Raw genomic sequence first — 15032 nt, 5'->3', positions numbered from 1 at the left:
TCTGAACTATTTTCTAATCTACATTTTAATGTGAACTCTGTGTTTACTCCAAAAAGAAAAGTGCAACCAAATAAGTTTCAGTGTTTCACATAAAACAGGCTTTATAATATCACTTTCCAGGATTTCAGTCTACTCTGAATGAATTGAAGGATAAGGCTCTTCTATCATGCCTGTGTTTCAGCCGGTACAGTTGAACACAGCCAGAACGTTCACAGGAAGATGAAATCCCTTCTGAAATTTCCTGATGCTTTCTTCAAATTCCATCACCTAAGCCTGCAACCATGTTCCTGGAATTCAGGATAGACAAATCACAATATTTCCAGTATGTCTCACTGTCAGTAGAACATTCAATGCTCTTTCTAATGATAATAATAATAACCAACTGCACAAGATTTCACATTTGAACAATTGGCATTTCTATATTCATTTCCCCTAAAATGAGAATTCATAGTGATCAGAATGACCCTGGAGCCACACGTCATGTTGGAATGGGCCAAATAACAGCAACTGTTTTTAATAGCTCCTCTATAATATCCTTCCTTGTTATATCTGCTTGTCTCATTTGTGGTTATCTTCTGCCCCCTCTGGTAGGTCTTTGCTTAAGTTCATTTAGTGATGAGCTTTCCCCCACTGAGGTCTAATCGGATCTTTCTCACTGTATCTCTTGCACAGTAATACATGGTTGTATTTCCTTCTTCCAGGTTGTTCATCTGCAGATAGAAGTTTGGGCTGTTTTTGAGGCCGTGAATCGCCCTCAGACTACAGAGGTGTCATATTTCCTCTGAACATTATTATGCTGAATAATGAATTCCAGACCTTCACCAGGTTCCTGTCTGACCTGCCACATAGTGTTGCTGTAAATATCAAACCCAGAAGTGCTACAAGTGCATTTATGGGATTCTCCATGTATTTTCAATTCTGGTTCCAAAGACTGGGTCAGAACTATCTGGGAAAGTGCATCTGGAACTGGAAGGAGGGGGAGAAGAAATAATTTAAATAGAAACAGAAGCCAATGGTTATCATCTGGGATACTATGCTAGTGGTGCAATAGAATATAAATCCCAACATACCAGAAGAGGAAACAGCCAGTGCAATGAATACTGGCATAGCTGGAAGGCTGTGTGAGGTGAAGGTTTTGAGAGTTTTGAGAGTTGAGGTAGGAAGAGAAAAAAGTATTAGCTTTGGATAAATCTACTGATGTAGAGGAGGACAGTATTAATATACCAAACTGATTGCAGCCAAGATAAGGTTTCATTCATTCATCCTGAATAGGCCTGAATGTTAAAGACACCTGCTTTCTCTCTTTGCAAGATGGGTATAAATTTCTCTGTGTTGGAGGTGGCACGGAGTAGAGACAGAAACTTGTGTTCAGACTGAATTTCCTCTTTTTTGTACAAATGCCCAAATGGCCTTGTCTCACTGTGTGGTTCTTGGGCACAGAAATACACAGCGGTGTCAGCAGCTGTCAGGGAGCTCAGTTGGAGGGAAAACTCATTCTTGGAGTTGTCTGAAGAAATGGTCACACGACTCTGAAGAGAAGCAGCAAACCATTTCCCCCCATCATGGGAGTATATTCTTGCAATCCACTCCAGAACTTTGCCAGAAGGCTGACGGATCCAGTTCCAAACAGAATTTGAATCAGTGATGGAGACACCAGTAACTTTACAGAGCAGACGAAGGTTCTCTCCAGGCCTCACTGTTCCTGGACCAGAAGATATGAGCTGAACATCGGAAACGACCCCTTGAAAGAGATAACTATAATGAATTGAGCATCATCTACTGAACATCATCTAATCACTGCATGAAATAAACCTATATTTTTGAACTTCCCATAGAATATACACTTACATTTTTGAAAGGCCACCAAAGAAAACAACAGCAGAAACCTCATGGTGTGAACAAAGAACTGTCCTAGTGAGGCAGGAAAAAGGAGGGTTTGGGCCTGGAAAAAAGTCAGGAGTTTATATTGAGGGGACAGAGGGTTCCTCAAGACCGCCTCCAGCCTTCTTGAGTGATTTGCATGTGTTCTTCCAATAGTAAGTTATGTTATATAAAGAGACTGTGGTAAACTGGGCACAGGTCAGGGTTGGCCTGCTTTACCTTCCAAGCGTGTTTTCAATATGTAAACACACATTTTTACTGTAAAGTCAGTATTATAGATTATGACGAACATAACTTTCAAGAAATCATGATCTGGATATCTGCCTTACATTCTGAACCATTTTCTAAGCTACATTTTAATGTGAACTCTGTTTTTACTTCAAAAAGAAAAGTCCATTCAATTACCTTTCAGGGTTTCACATAAAACAGGCTTTATAATACCACTTTCTAGGATTGCAGTTCAAGTTCTATTCTAGGCTAAGGCTCTTCTATCCAGCTTGTGTTTCAGCCAGTAAAGTTGAACACAGCCAGAACTTTCACAGGAACATGAAATCCCTTCTGAAATTTCCTGATACTTTCTTCAAATTCCATCACCTAAGTGCATCCGAGCTCCTGGAATTCAGGATAGACAAATCATAATATTTCCAGTATGTCTCACTGTCAGAAGAACATTCTATGTTCTTTCCAATGATAATAATAATCAACTGCACAAGATTTCACATTTGAACAATTGGCATTTTGTATTCATTTCCCCTAAAATGAGTTTGTCAGAGAATTCATAGTGATCAGAATGAGCCTGGAGCTGGGCCAAAGAATAGCAGCTGTTCTTAATAGCTCTTCTATAACATCCTTCCTTGTTATATCTGCTTGTCTCATTTGTGGTTCTCTTCTGCCCCCTCTGGTAGGTCTTTGCTAAATCTAATTTAGTGATAAGGTTTTTTTCCTGAGGTCTATTCGGATCTCTCTCACTGTGTCTCTTGCACAGTAATACATGGTTGTATTTCCTTCTTCCATTTTGTTCATCTGCAGATAGAAGTTGGGGCTGCTTTTTGAGGCTGTGAATCGCCCTCAGACTACAGAGGTGTCATATTTGCTCCGAACATTATTATGCTGAATAATGAATTCCAGACCTTCACCAGGTTCCTGTCTGACCTGCCACATAGTGTTGCTGTAAATATCAAACCCAGAAGTGCTACAGGTTCATTTATGGAATTCTCCAGGTTTTTTCATTACTGGTTCCGATGACTGAGTCAGAACTATCTGGGAAAGTACATCTGGAACTGGAAGGGGGGGGGAGAGAAGAAATAATATAAATAGAAACAGAAGCCGCTGGTTATCATCTGGGATACAGTTCTAGTGGCGCAATAGACTATAAATCCCAACACACTAAAGGAGGAAGCAACCAGTGCAATGAATACTGGCATAGTGGGGGGGCTATGTGAGGTGAAAGGTTTTGAGAGTTTTGAGAGAAAGTGAAAAAAGTATTGGCTTTGCATTAATCTGCTGATGTATACAGTGGTGAAGCTGCATGCTCTGACACTGGGGGCAGAAGGCAGGTGGGAGCGTGGCTGACGTGCGTCCTGGGGGTGTGGTGTATTGCTGCGGGGGCATGGCATGCGTCCCAGGGAGTGGTACGCTGCCCACGGGGGCATGGCGCCTGGAGTGGTGGGGATGTGACTGGCGCGTGTCTGGGGGGCGGCTGTGATGATACCCCCCTCCCCGATGGTGCCAGGGTTGGTGAGCTCTCCCGCCCCCACTTTCCTCCACCAGTGGATGTAGAGAAGGACAGTACAGTGGTGCCCCGCAAGACGAATGCCTCGCAAGACGGAAAACTCACTAGACGAAAGAGTTTTCCGTTTTGGAGGTGCTTCACAAAATGAATCTCCTATGGGCTTGCTTCGCAAGACGACAATGTCTTCCGAGTTCCTGCTGGTCCCCCCCCTTTTTCTAAGCCGCTAAGCCGCTTATCAGCTGATCCGATCAGCAGATAAGCCGCTAAAAGCCGCTAATAGCGCTAATCCATCAATGGGCTTGCTTCGCAAGACGGAAAAACCGCTAGACGAAGAGAACCACAGAACGGATTCTTTTCGTCTTGTGAGGCACCACTGTATTAAAGTACCAAACTGATTACAGGCCATATAAGGTTTCATTCATTCATGCTGAATAGGCCTGAACGTTAAAGATATCTGCTTTCTCTCTTTGCATGATGGATATAAATTCCTCTGTGTTGGAGGTGGCACAGAGTAGAGCCAGAGATTTGTGTTCGGATTGAATTTCCTCTTTTTGTACATATCCCCAATTGACGTTGTCTCACAGTGTGGTTCTCAGGCACAGATATACACAGCAGTGTCGGCAGCTGTCAGGGAGTTCAGCTGGAGGGAGAACTTGTTCTTGGAAGTGTCTGAAGAAATGATTGCTTGGCTTTTCAGAGGAGGTGCATACCATTTTTTCCCGGTACAGCACACCAATTAGTGGCACAGAATTGGAAAGCGTAGGAAAATATCTGTATCTCTGATTGGAAACAGCATGTATGGTCTATCAGAAAAAAATAACGGGGAGATTACATGCATTCCATAATACAAATATTATGGACAATTTTGTTGAAATATGGCATCGTTTTATAAAATACTTTACTGATAACTCTAAAGAATGTCAACCTCTGAAATCACAGAATGGACTTTGGCAAACTCAACTTCTCGTTTACATCTGCAGGTGTAGCAGTGGATGTGCTGGACCTCTGTCTTGCCTTGGTAATGGACTGGATGAGAACCAACAACCTGAAGCTCAATCCTTATAAGAAGGAGGTAGTGCTAGTGGGCACTTCCCAAGACTGGATGGATGGGAGGTTGCCTGCTCTTGACAGAGTTACATTCCCTCTGAAGGAGCAGGAACACAGCTTGAGGATAGTTCTGGATCCTTTCCTGTTGCTTTAGTTCTAGGTGGCACGGAGTGCCTTCCATCATCAACTGGTGGCTGAGCTGTACCCATATCTGGACAGGGGTAGCCTAACCTGTTGTCTGTGCTCTGGTATCTACTAGGTTAGATTAGTGCAAGATGTTATATGTAGGGCTGCAACTGGTACAGAATTTGGCTCAGGACTGCAATACTTCAAGGATCACCTCTCCACATACGAACCTTCCTGGACCTTGTATTCATCTGAGGCCCTTCTTCATATGCCTCCTCCACATGAGGACCAGAGATTGGCAACACAAGAATGGCGTTTTTCTGCAGTGGCTCTTCACTTGCTGAATACTCTCCCCAGGAACATTTTGCTGGCACTTTCATTATGCACCTTACGTGCCAGGCACAAATGTTTCTCTTCAACTAGGCCTTTGGCTGATTAACATCCAATACGCTTTTAATGTCTTTTAATGTGTTTTGGGGTGGGGGTGGGATGGTGGGTTATTGGTTTGTTATTGTTATATATTTTGTGTGTGTGTTTATTATCTTGCATTGTTATGTTGTGAATCACTCTGCGATCTATGGATGAAGGGCAGTATACAAATTTCACAAATAATAATAATAAAAATCAGGTAGTTTTATTTTATTTTATTGTACTTTATGCTTCATTTTAATTCTTCTTAGCCAAGCTAAGAGCTTCATAGGCACTGGAAGGATGTGATATAGATAAATATTTAAACTGTGAAACAGATACAATGCTGAAGATCTAATTAACAAGGGGGTACCAACTTGAATAAAATATTCGGGGAGAGATTAGCACCGTCCCACATAATTGATCACAAGAACTGACATGCACACAACATTAGAATGGCAATGCCCGTTTCCTTTGGGGGGCCCTGCCCCCCTCAAATATTTAATAGGGGTACTGAAGGGACCCCAGTCTCTAGGACTTGTCTCCTATGTAATTTATGTTGCAGTAGCCCATTTGCTGATGAAACCTTTTTACTACAGAGGCAGCAATGTATCAATAGAAAAGGCAGACAGATTCTTTACATCTTTCTCCTTACTATTTGCTCCCTGTTGTTCAATTCAGGCTTCAGCACAATAATGTAACATTTAGGGGAGAAGATGCAACCCAATAACCCAGCGCTAGAGGCCAAGATAGAGAAGATCTCCACAGCCACCATGTTTTTTCCTTTTGTGCTCATATAAGTTGGAACAAAGGACACCCACACACTGCAGAAGGCCAACATGCTGAATGTAATGAACTTTGCTTCATTAAAACTATCCGGTAACTTGCGGGCTAGGAATGCCACAGTGAAGCTGGCAATGGCCAAGAGGCCCATGTAACCAAGGACACAGTAAAACATGGCAACTGACCCTTCATTACATTGCAGAATGATTTCTTCAGTTGCTGAGTGAAGGTCGAAATCAGGGAATGGGGGAGAGGTTGCTAACCACACAATACAAATACATGCTTGAATAAGAGCAAAACAAAGGACAATAGAATTGGATAGTCCTTTCCCCACCCATTTCCTCATGCTGGACCCAGGTTTGGTGGCCATGAAAGCTAGAACTACGGTGATTGTTTTTGCCAGCACACATGAAACAGCCACTGAGAAGATGGTGCCAAAAGTGGGTTGTCGGAGGAGGCAGGAGACCTTCCCTGGTTGTCCGAGGAACAGTAAAGAAGAGTGGAAGCAGAGCAGGAGGGAGACCAGGAGTGCGTAAGTGAGGTCCCTGTTATTGGCCTTGACAATGGGTGTGTCTTTGTGCCTAATAAAAATTCCTAGCACTGTGGCTGTGATCAGGCAAAAAAAGAGAGCAACTGAGGTCAAAGTGATCCCTAAGGGTTCATCAAAAGACAGAAAACTTATAACTTTAGTGATGCATTCAGTTCTGTCCTTGTTTGGAAATTCATCTTCTGGGCACTGGAAGCAGTCAGCCACATCTGAAGAATAGAAAGAAACCACCTTTTAGTGCCAAGTCACATGTTAAACTACACACTGTTCTCTTCTCCACCTCCCATATTGAGATTATATTGTTTCATTGGATCACAAAATTGTAGAGTTGGAAGGGACCCTGAGTGAAATCTTGCCCAACCCCCCTGCAATGCAGCAATAATGTAATATGCATATGTAATAGTTCCACTCTTCATTTCCCCAGTATGTTATAGAGGCTTGACTGGCCTCAACCAGATGTTGGGCATTCAGTGAGGTCCCATTAAGCAGGACAGGTTAGAATTCCCTTTATTCCAATGGGCCTATGCAGTTGTTTAGAATGTCCATGAATAGGCAATCACCTGCAAGTAGATAAATAGGTACCGCTCCGGCGGGAAGGTAAATGGCATTTTCGTGTGCTGCTGTGGTTCGCCAGAAGCACCTTAGTCATGCTGGCCACATGACCTGGAAACTATCTGTGGATAAATGCTGGCCCTCCCACCTACAGAGAGAGATGAGCGCCGCAACCCCAGAGTCGTCCACGACTGGACCTAATGGTCAGGGTTACCTTTACCTTTAATAATTGTTTTGTATTGTTTTTAAATGTTTTAATGTTGCTGTACACCATGCTGCGGGAATGCAAGAGGGTGGTACATACATATTTTTGCAATTAATTATGAAATAATTGTTATTTCTTTAAAAAAAAACCATTCAGTTAAGATTACTATCATCATGATCTATATTTTTATCACCTGTTTTAGTTCTGCTGTATTTTTTTCAGTAGATTTCACCTTCTCATGCTCTATAGTCATAAAGGAATATTTTTATGCCACTGCAAGCAGGGATGCAAGATAGCATGATTATGTATTAAATGATTTGCTTATAACATTCATGCTTTCACATGGAATATGCAGGTCATCTGTAACCATGAAGGGAATTGACCATCAGAAGTTTATCCCTCATATGGCTAACTTTCCCATTCATTTCAAATAGAGATCCAGATGCAAATATCCTGTTTTTAACTTTTGTCTTATTAAATTAGCTACTACAGTAACACTTGAAGTCTTCCTGCAATCCTGACACTGGGCATTAGACTGGACACATATTAGGCATATTGGATGTCTACTTTGGAGGCAATATTATAATGTGTGCTTTATATAAGTGTTTCTGTTACTTTAAGTGGGATAGCAAGGCAATGGTCTGCTGCAAGTGTTTGTGTTTATTGGAAAGTAGAAATGAAAGAATGGATTTATATACAATATTTGATATCCATTCACTCTCCTATTCATTGATTCTTATAGCAATGCTTGAATGAGTCTCATTCCTTCATTTTACCTATTGTCTCAAAAGTAATTATCCATGTCTACCTTTAATAACTTACTACCCACATGCTAATATTCAAATCAAAGGAATATATATTTGCACAGTTGAAAAAAGAGAGAAAGTGTATTACCCTTCTTGTTCGAAATCTTTCCTTCTGCACAAGGAATGCAATCGTAGCAGCAAAACTTTTCTGCTTCCTTCCTTTTCTTCTGACTACCAGGCTGGCAGTGGTCATTGCACACGGAAAGGGGGAGAGTCTATCCATAGACATGAAAGGAATTACAATTGGAAAAGTACAGTAGATTGATGGATACATGGATAGATTCATTTCAGTTTTCTGTGGAGAAGCGATATGGACTACCAATGTTTTAAGACCTTTTGTACTGTCTCCTGGGTGGCACAAGGGCTAGAGAAATCTTAGCATCAGGGGCAACAATGGTGCAGAAGGGCACCAGCTACAATACCTAGAATACACGAAAATCCCTGCTAAACAAGGAATGTGGCAACCCTCACTTTAGAATGCTGCTGTGCCAATTGAGATAGTTTGTCCTTAATCTGGCCATAGCAGAATCCATACCTTGTTTAAATCTTCGTACCACACAATTATATATTCATTAATGATTAATTCTCTTCCTTCAGGTGCACTGGGATCCATCCTACCAACTTTCACTTTCTGGTAGGACTTATTTGGAAATGTTATAATATTCATGATGTCAAATCCACCCTCTGTTTCCCGCTTATCATTAAAAGACACAGTTTCTCCAGCTGAATTGTTAAAGGAATTGCCTTGAAGAAAAGGATGGAGCTAATTGAAAGAGAGAAAAAAATGAAGGCACTTGAAAGGAGGGAAACAAATGGGGAGGGTTTGAAACAAATGAGAGAATTCATTTTTTACCGACTATTATGGTTCAAGGCAGGCATAGCAAATTTGTTGTCCTCCAGATTGTTGCCTACCTTTGTCACCAGCCCCACTCTGAATGACCAAGAGTTAGGTAATAGGGGGATATATAATGCATTGTATTTTCAGGCTACAGTTATTGTGGGGAAATGTAAGCCAGTAAATCAGTTCCATGCATAATATATACAATCCCATCTCATCAATTTTTAATGGAGTAGAAATGGAGTGGATTTTTCTCAATTCATACTGATCTGCTCACTGATAAAAAAAATTCTAATGTGGAGACATTACCTGCCAAGGCTGCAGATCTTGAAGAACCAGTTGGTTAACCCTTGAAATGAACCCTCTTTGGCAGGATTGAGAAGAGACCATTGCATGCAATGCATGAGCCACAGCATAAACCCCATTGTAGATACTATAGCTTTGGCCAGTCATGGGCACTTCATAAGAGGGTGCAGGAAGATTCTCCATCTTTTCCTCCCCGGTACATGCCCTATCAACCACCATTGCCTCACTTGGATCTTGAAGTTCACAGTTAAATGCTTGCTCCCAAAAGTCATTGAGAAAAGCATCTTTCTGCATCCCATAGGGTCTTATGTGCTGAAGAAATTCTTGGAATCCCAAAAGCTCTTTTGAGTGAATTGCAAAGGAAATGGCACCATGAAACTGCTGGAGTCCCCACCCCCTTTGAAAGCCTGTTAATATGAAATCAATCTGGGTTGTCATAATCCACACCTTGCTAAATGATGCATTTTCTGTTTTTTGAAAAACATGAAAAAGAATAATAGTTCTGAGCCATGAAATCGTTAATGATTCTCCATAAACAAGAAGTGCAGCCACGTTATTATCTGCGAAATGTAGATGAAGATTTGCGACTATATCAGTTAGTTTATCCAAGTTATCAAAATGAGAAATTTGTGGGATTCTTTGTGTGAAGGCTGAACAGATTTCGTGCTGGGAAAGCAAAGGCTCCAGGGTCTGTAAGAAAAGTTCCCCACTGTTGTTATCCACAGGAATAAGTCCTACCCATGTCCATCCAAAATACTGAAGTAACTGGACAATCCCCATATATTGAAGTCTTTCATTTGGAACCATGCAATAAAGGGAGGGAAACTGACTGATAAGCATATCCTTGTCAGGAAATGAGCCATATGTAAGCTAAAAGAAAATTATTATCAGATATCACCATCATCATCAATGACATTTATTCATTAGTTTTTATAGTGAAGTGTTTCAAAGTGATTTACAGGCTAAAAAGAGCAACAGCAACAGCAAAAAAAAAAAAAAAAAAGTTAAAACCAAATATAAAAGCAGCAATAAAACTAGAACTAATTTACATGTGCACACCTGTAGTTGTTTCTGGAGAAAAGTTAGAAAGAATGAATGGTTTTTTGTACATTTTTTTGCTCATTCACCAAAGATTTATTGAAGCAATTTGTGGTTCTGCTGGAAGTTAAAGGGAACGGTGCTTCTGCTGGAATTTTTGTTTTCCTGGTTATCAGGATATGATCCAATTTCTGGGATTTATTGTCATTCCTATTATTCCCTCTTTCTGAACCATGCAATTTCTCACAGCATGACAAAATAATAATAATAATAATAATAATAATAATAATAATAATAATAATAATAATAAATTTTATTTATATCCTGCCCTCCCCAGCTGAAGCTGGGCTCAGAAGAGTGTAATTTACTACAACTGTGTGTGTGTGTGCTCCAAAATCTCCTAATATCTGTAACTGTGCTTAAAACAAACAAACAAATAAATATTAACAATGTTTCTGAGTTTTCTGTTGCTCTCTCCATTTTGATCTGTTCCAAGCCACTGTGTTTGATGTGAAGGTCTGTGTTCACCCTTCCACTATAATGTAGAATTGAAAAAAAGGTTATAATTCTCTCCCCCTATTTTTAGCCAAATGGCATGGAAATTCCATATACAGGAGACCCTGCACATTGGATTAGCATGCCACATTAAACAAAAATAGATCCAGGTGCTATTGGAAGAAATGAGATTCGCTTTATAAACTCTTATGGAACAGTGGAAGCAGGGTGCTGTCTCCTCCTTACCTTAAACAAGTTAAGAGGTAAGCTGGTTGATATGTTTTCTGGCTTGTATATTTTGTGACACTGGTTGGATATTTGTGGTCTAGCTTTTACAGGCCTACAGAGTTCTGAAGTGCTCTGGAAGTTTTTATTGAAGCAGAGCAGATTTTTTAAAAAATACTGCATCTTGAACGGTTACAGATTATTTCCTTTAAGTGGTGGGCAACATATCATGGAAGCTTGGGGATGTTCAGAGTCAAAATTCAACTCTGTTTTAGAGAAGATGCCTCACGAGTCCTTTAGAAAGCCCAAGACACTTCTGATTACTTGCCTCAAATAGTATTACCAAATTTTTCGCTCTGTAAGATGCACCAGACCACAAGACACACCTAGTTTTTGGAGGAAGAAAACAAAATAATAATAATAATTCTAAATCTCAGAAGCCAGAACAGCAAGAGGGATCGCTGCACAGTGAAAGCAGCAATCCCTCTTGCTGTTCTGGCTTCTGGGATAGCTGTGCAGCCTGCATTCGCTCCATAAGATGCACACACATTTCCCCTTCCTTTTTAGGAGGGAAAAAGTGAGTCTTATAGAGCAAAAAATACGGTATTTTGCTTTCAAGTCTAATTGCAACTTTGACATTCTCTACATTCCCTCTCTGTGTTCTTGAACTTGCATCACTTATACTTCTCATATTTCTTCCATCCCACTTTAATGAGTGCATATCTGCTACTGCTTCTTGTTTTTTCTTCTTGTTGTTGTGTGTCCTCATCCTAAATGTGTTGCTCAGTATGCTGTAGAAACTCGCAACAAAAATATTACTGCTGCTGCTAGCACTGTTCACTTGGCAGCTAATTTACAGGAAAACATGGGGCCTATGTTTCCAGCTCTTTTTTTTTTTTTTTTTTTGCAACTTAAACATGAAATCTCTGTTCTTGGCTATCTTTAGGGCTTAAATCTAGAGAAACCTAGAATTAAATAAGGAATATAGTGCAGAGATATAGAATATAGTGCAGAATGACAGCCCTGAAAAAATCTTGGTTTGTTGTGCTATGAGTAAAGGGGTGATGGCCCATAAATCACTTCAATTCATCTTGTTATACAGTCCCCAAACAGAGCTTTAGAACACACATGCATAGATACAGAGAGAGAGAGAGAGAGAATTCCTACCTGTGGAATCTTATAGAAACCTAAAATGACTGCCATTAAGGAAGAAGTATCAGAGCCAAGACCACCAATGACAGCTATAACCTTTTTCCGTGTGTCACATATGTAATTGGGAACAAATTTATGTGACTTGAAGAGGAGGTCTAAGGTGGTACGATAAGTTGCCATTGCATCATAGTAGCTGTCATAGATGTGGAAGCCAAGTGTAACATTGGGCAAGAGTGCGGGGTTCTTGTTGATCTCATCCACAGCAAATGCCAAGGAAAGGATGTGCTGGTAAAATTTCGTTATCATTCTGCAAAGAGAAGGCATTTATTACAATGCCTGAAGTTGTTATATCACCATACCAGAAATTTCTGTGTGTTTCTTACTTCAATTATAATAAGCATATCCTTTTATTTCTGCTCTGCAAAGAATCATAGAATCATAGAGTTGGAAGAGACCACAAGGGCCATCAAGTCCAACCCCCTGCCAAGCAGGAAACACCATCAGAGCACTCCTGACATATGGTTGTCAAGCCTCTGCTTAAAGACCTCCAAAGAAGGAGACTCCACCACACTCCTTGGCAGCTAATTCCACTGTCGAACAGCTCTTACTGTCAGGAAGTAAGGACTTTGTTCTGCCAACTGTCAGAATAAATAAAGAAAAACGTGGAAACCTAGATGTAGATTTGAGTTTCACAGGATTTACAATCTAATTGCCCAATTTCTTTTGGGAATTATAGGGTCAGAACTGCCTAAATTGTATAGAAAATTATTTATGTAAGCTACTGCAGCAGCAAAAATGTTACTTGCACAAAAGTGGAAAGAAGCAGCAAAGGAAGAATGGATACAAAGACTTATGGAATATGCAGAAATGGCGAAACTTACCTGAAGAATAAGAAATCAAGATACCAATTTTTTTAAAAATAAGAGAATGGAAATGGTTTATTGAATATTTACAGATAAATTGTAAACAGATATAAACATTAGCAGGATTATTGTAATAACCTGCAGTTTTATAAGAGTATATATTTACAGTAGATAATTAAATGAGCAAGTTAAATGAACCTGGATATGCAAAAGATATTTAACAAATAAATTTAAGGAACCGCAGAAAGAGGGGGGTGGAAGTCAAATCTTGAAATGTTAAATTGATTGTAAAACTAATGACACTGTATACATTTGAAAAGTAGAAAGAAAAAACGAAAGAAAAAATAATTTAAAAAAAAGGAATTACAACCTAAATGAAGTGTCTTACGAGAAGAGGAATCACCTCCAGCCTCAAGAACATTGTGTGCTGATTGATAAAATGGGACTGGGCTTAATTTTCTTGCTATTATCAGGTATTTAAAATGAATTTGACATCCTCAAAATATACCTGACCACACTCATCACTGTTTTTTTTAAATTTATTTATAAAAAATAAGAAACAAACAAAAACAAAACTATTCAGAGATATATTTTTGTAGTTGCTTATACAGATTCCTTCAAGTCTTCATTTAAATTATTTTGCTTTCCCCAAAAACTTATCAGCATGAGAAAATTTGTTGTAATTGTGTGTCTTGTGTGGGTGTGTCCTACTTAAACTTTTCTCTGTGATCTTGCCAATGACAAAACGTGTAGAGGGGTGGGAGAAAATTGCAATTCCCTACTCTGGATCTTGAAACAGTTTCTGAGAAGGCGGTTCTTTGAAGTCAATTTCCAGAGAATGGTAAATGATCTGAGAAGCAATTCCACCAATGATGAGGCCTCCTGGCTGGTGCCACTCATGGGGAACAGGGACGGGTTCATTTGTGGGGCACCCCATGCTAGCCACTTTGTACATCGTGTGAGGCAGCAGAAGCAGGAACATAAACAGAAGCATCCAGTCAGCAAAGCCTTGCCCTTGACACAGACTCCCCTCTGCTCATTTTCAGTAACTGCTTGACTTAAGCAAACCACATTGGTTGGTACCTCACTCAGCCTTCAGTATCCCTGGGAAACAAATGCTTTGAGCTATAGCAGACATTGTCAACATCATAATTTCAAGTTGAGGCAGACCCTGTCTGCCTCTTGCCCTTTCTCCCAGTGGTCTATGGCACAGGGAGTTATTTATTACCACTTCTAAACTTGCTCGGTTAGAAATTTTTTATTGTCTTTTGGAAAAACTGTTCGAGCTTTGGGCAGATGAACAAATTATAGTGATTTCAATATTTCCCGAGAGATAATTATTCTTCATCACATGCCGTTGAAGTGACTCCCCACAATAGCAAATCTTAGTTCTTTGCACACCTTATTTTTTATTGTAATATTTTATTAACATTTTCCACAAGATAATGATATTTAAAACTACAGCAAAATACACAGTAGGAAGTTTTCTCCTAAAGGCAATTATCAGCCCCCACATCCCACAGAAGGCAGCAGCCCCTCCCAGCTTTCACCTGGAATTCTGCCTTTCTCCTCCCAACCTCTCAACCTGGGAGACTGACATTTCCCTGTCTCCCACCCAGGGCGCTCCTTCAACCATCTACCACCCCCATGAGTACACAATCCCTGGACCTACCAATTTACTTCACTTGACTCTAACCATGTCTATTCAGAAGTAAATCCTCTTGTATTCCATGGGGAATACTCCCAGGTCAATTGTAATAGAATTGCCCTCATAGGAACCACTTCTACACACAAGAAGCTGGCATAAAGCAAGCCAGTGTAAATTAAGGCAGCTTAAAGTTTCACAAAACCCAACGCTTGTTGATGCTCTGCATCGGCCTGGCAAAGGGGAAACAAGCCTTTGGAAAACTGGCTTAGGCTACAGTGAAGGTCTCCCCACCCTGGTCCTGCCCTTACCATACACCCAGAATTCCCCCTTTTGGAGAATTACACCAAACTACCTGTCATACTTTGGACGCGGGTGGTGCT

General features: G+C 40.3%; 1 protein-coding gene across 1 annotated transcript; it reads right to left on the bottom strand.

The window, feature by feature from the left end:
- Positions 1-5831: 5831 nt before the first annotated feature.
- On the bottom strand, positions 5832-13959 carry LOC308570784 (vomeronasal type-2 receptor 26-like; the record flags this gene model as incomplete). The annotated part of the gene is made up of 5 exons (XM_081165702.1): positions 5832-6733; positions 8176-8302; positions 8623-8850; positions 12157-12448; positions 13787-13959. The coding sequence occupies 5 exons, from the start codon at positions 13957-13959 to the stop codon at positions 5832-5834; spliced, it is 1722 nt and encodes a 573-aa protein (XP_081021828.1).
- Positions 13960-15032: the final 1073 nt, after the last annotated feature.

The sequence above is a fragment of the Podarcis bocagei genome (genome assembly GCF_964188305.1).
Source record: "Podarcis bocagei genome assembly, chromosome: 13".
NCBI lineage: Eukaryota > Metazoa > Chordata > Lepidosauria > Squamata > Lacertidae > Podarcis > Podarcis bocagei.
This window is presented reverse-complemented; position numbering and strand designations above follow the sequence as displayed.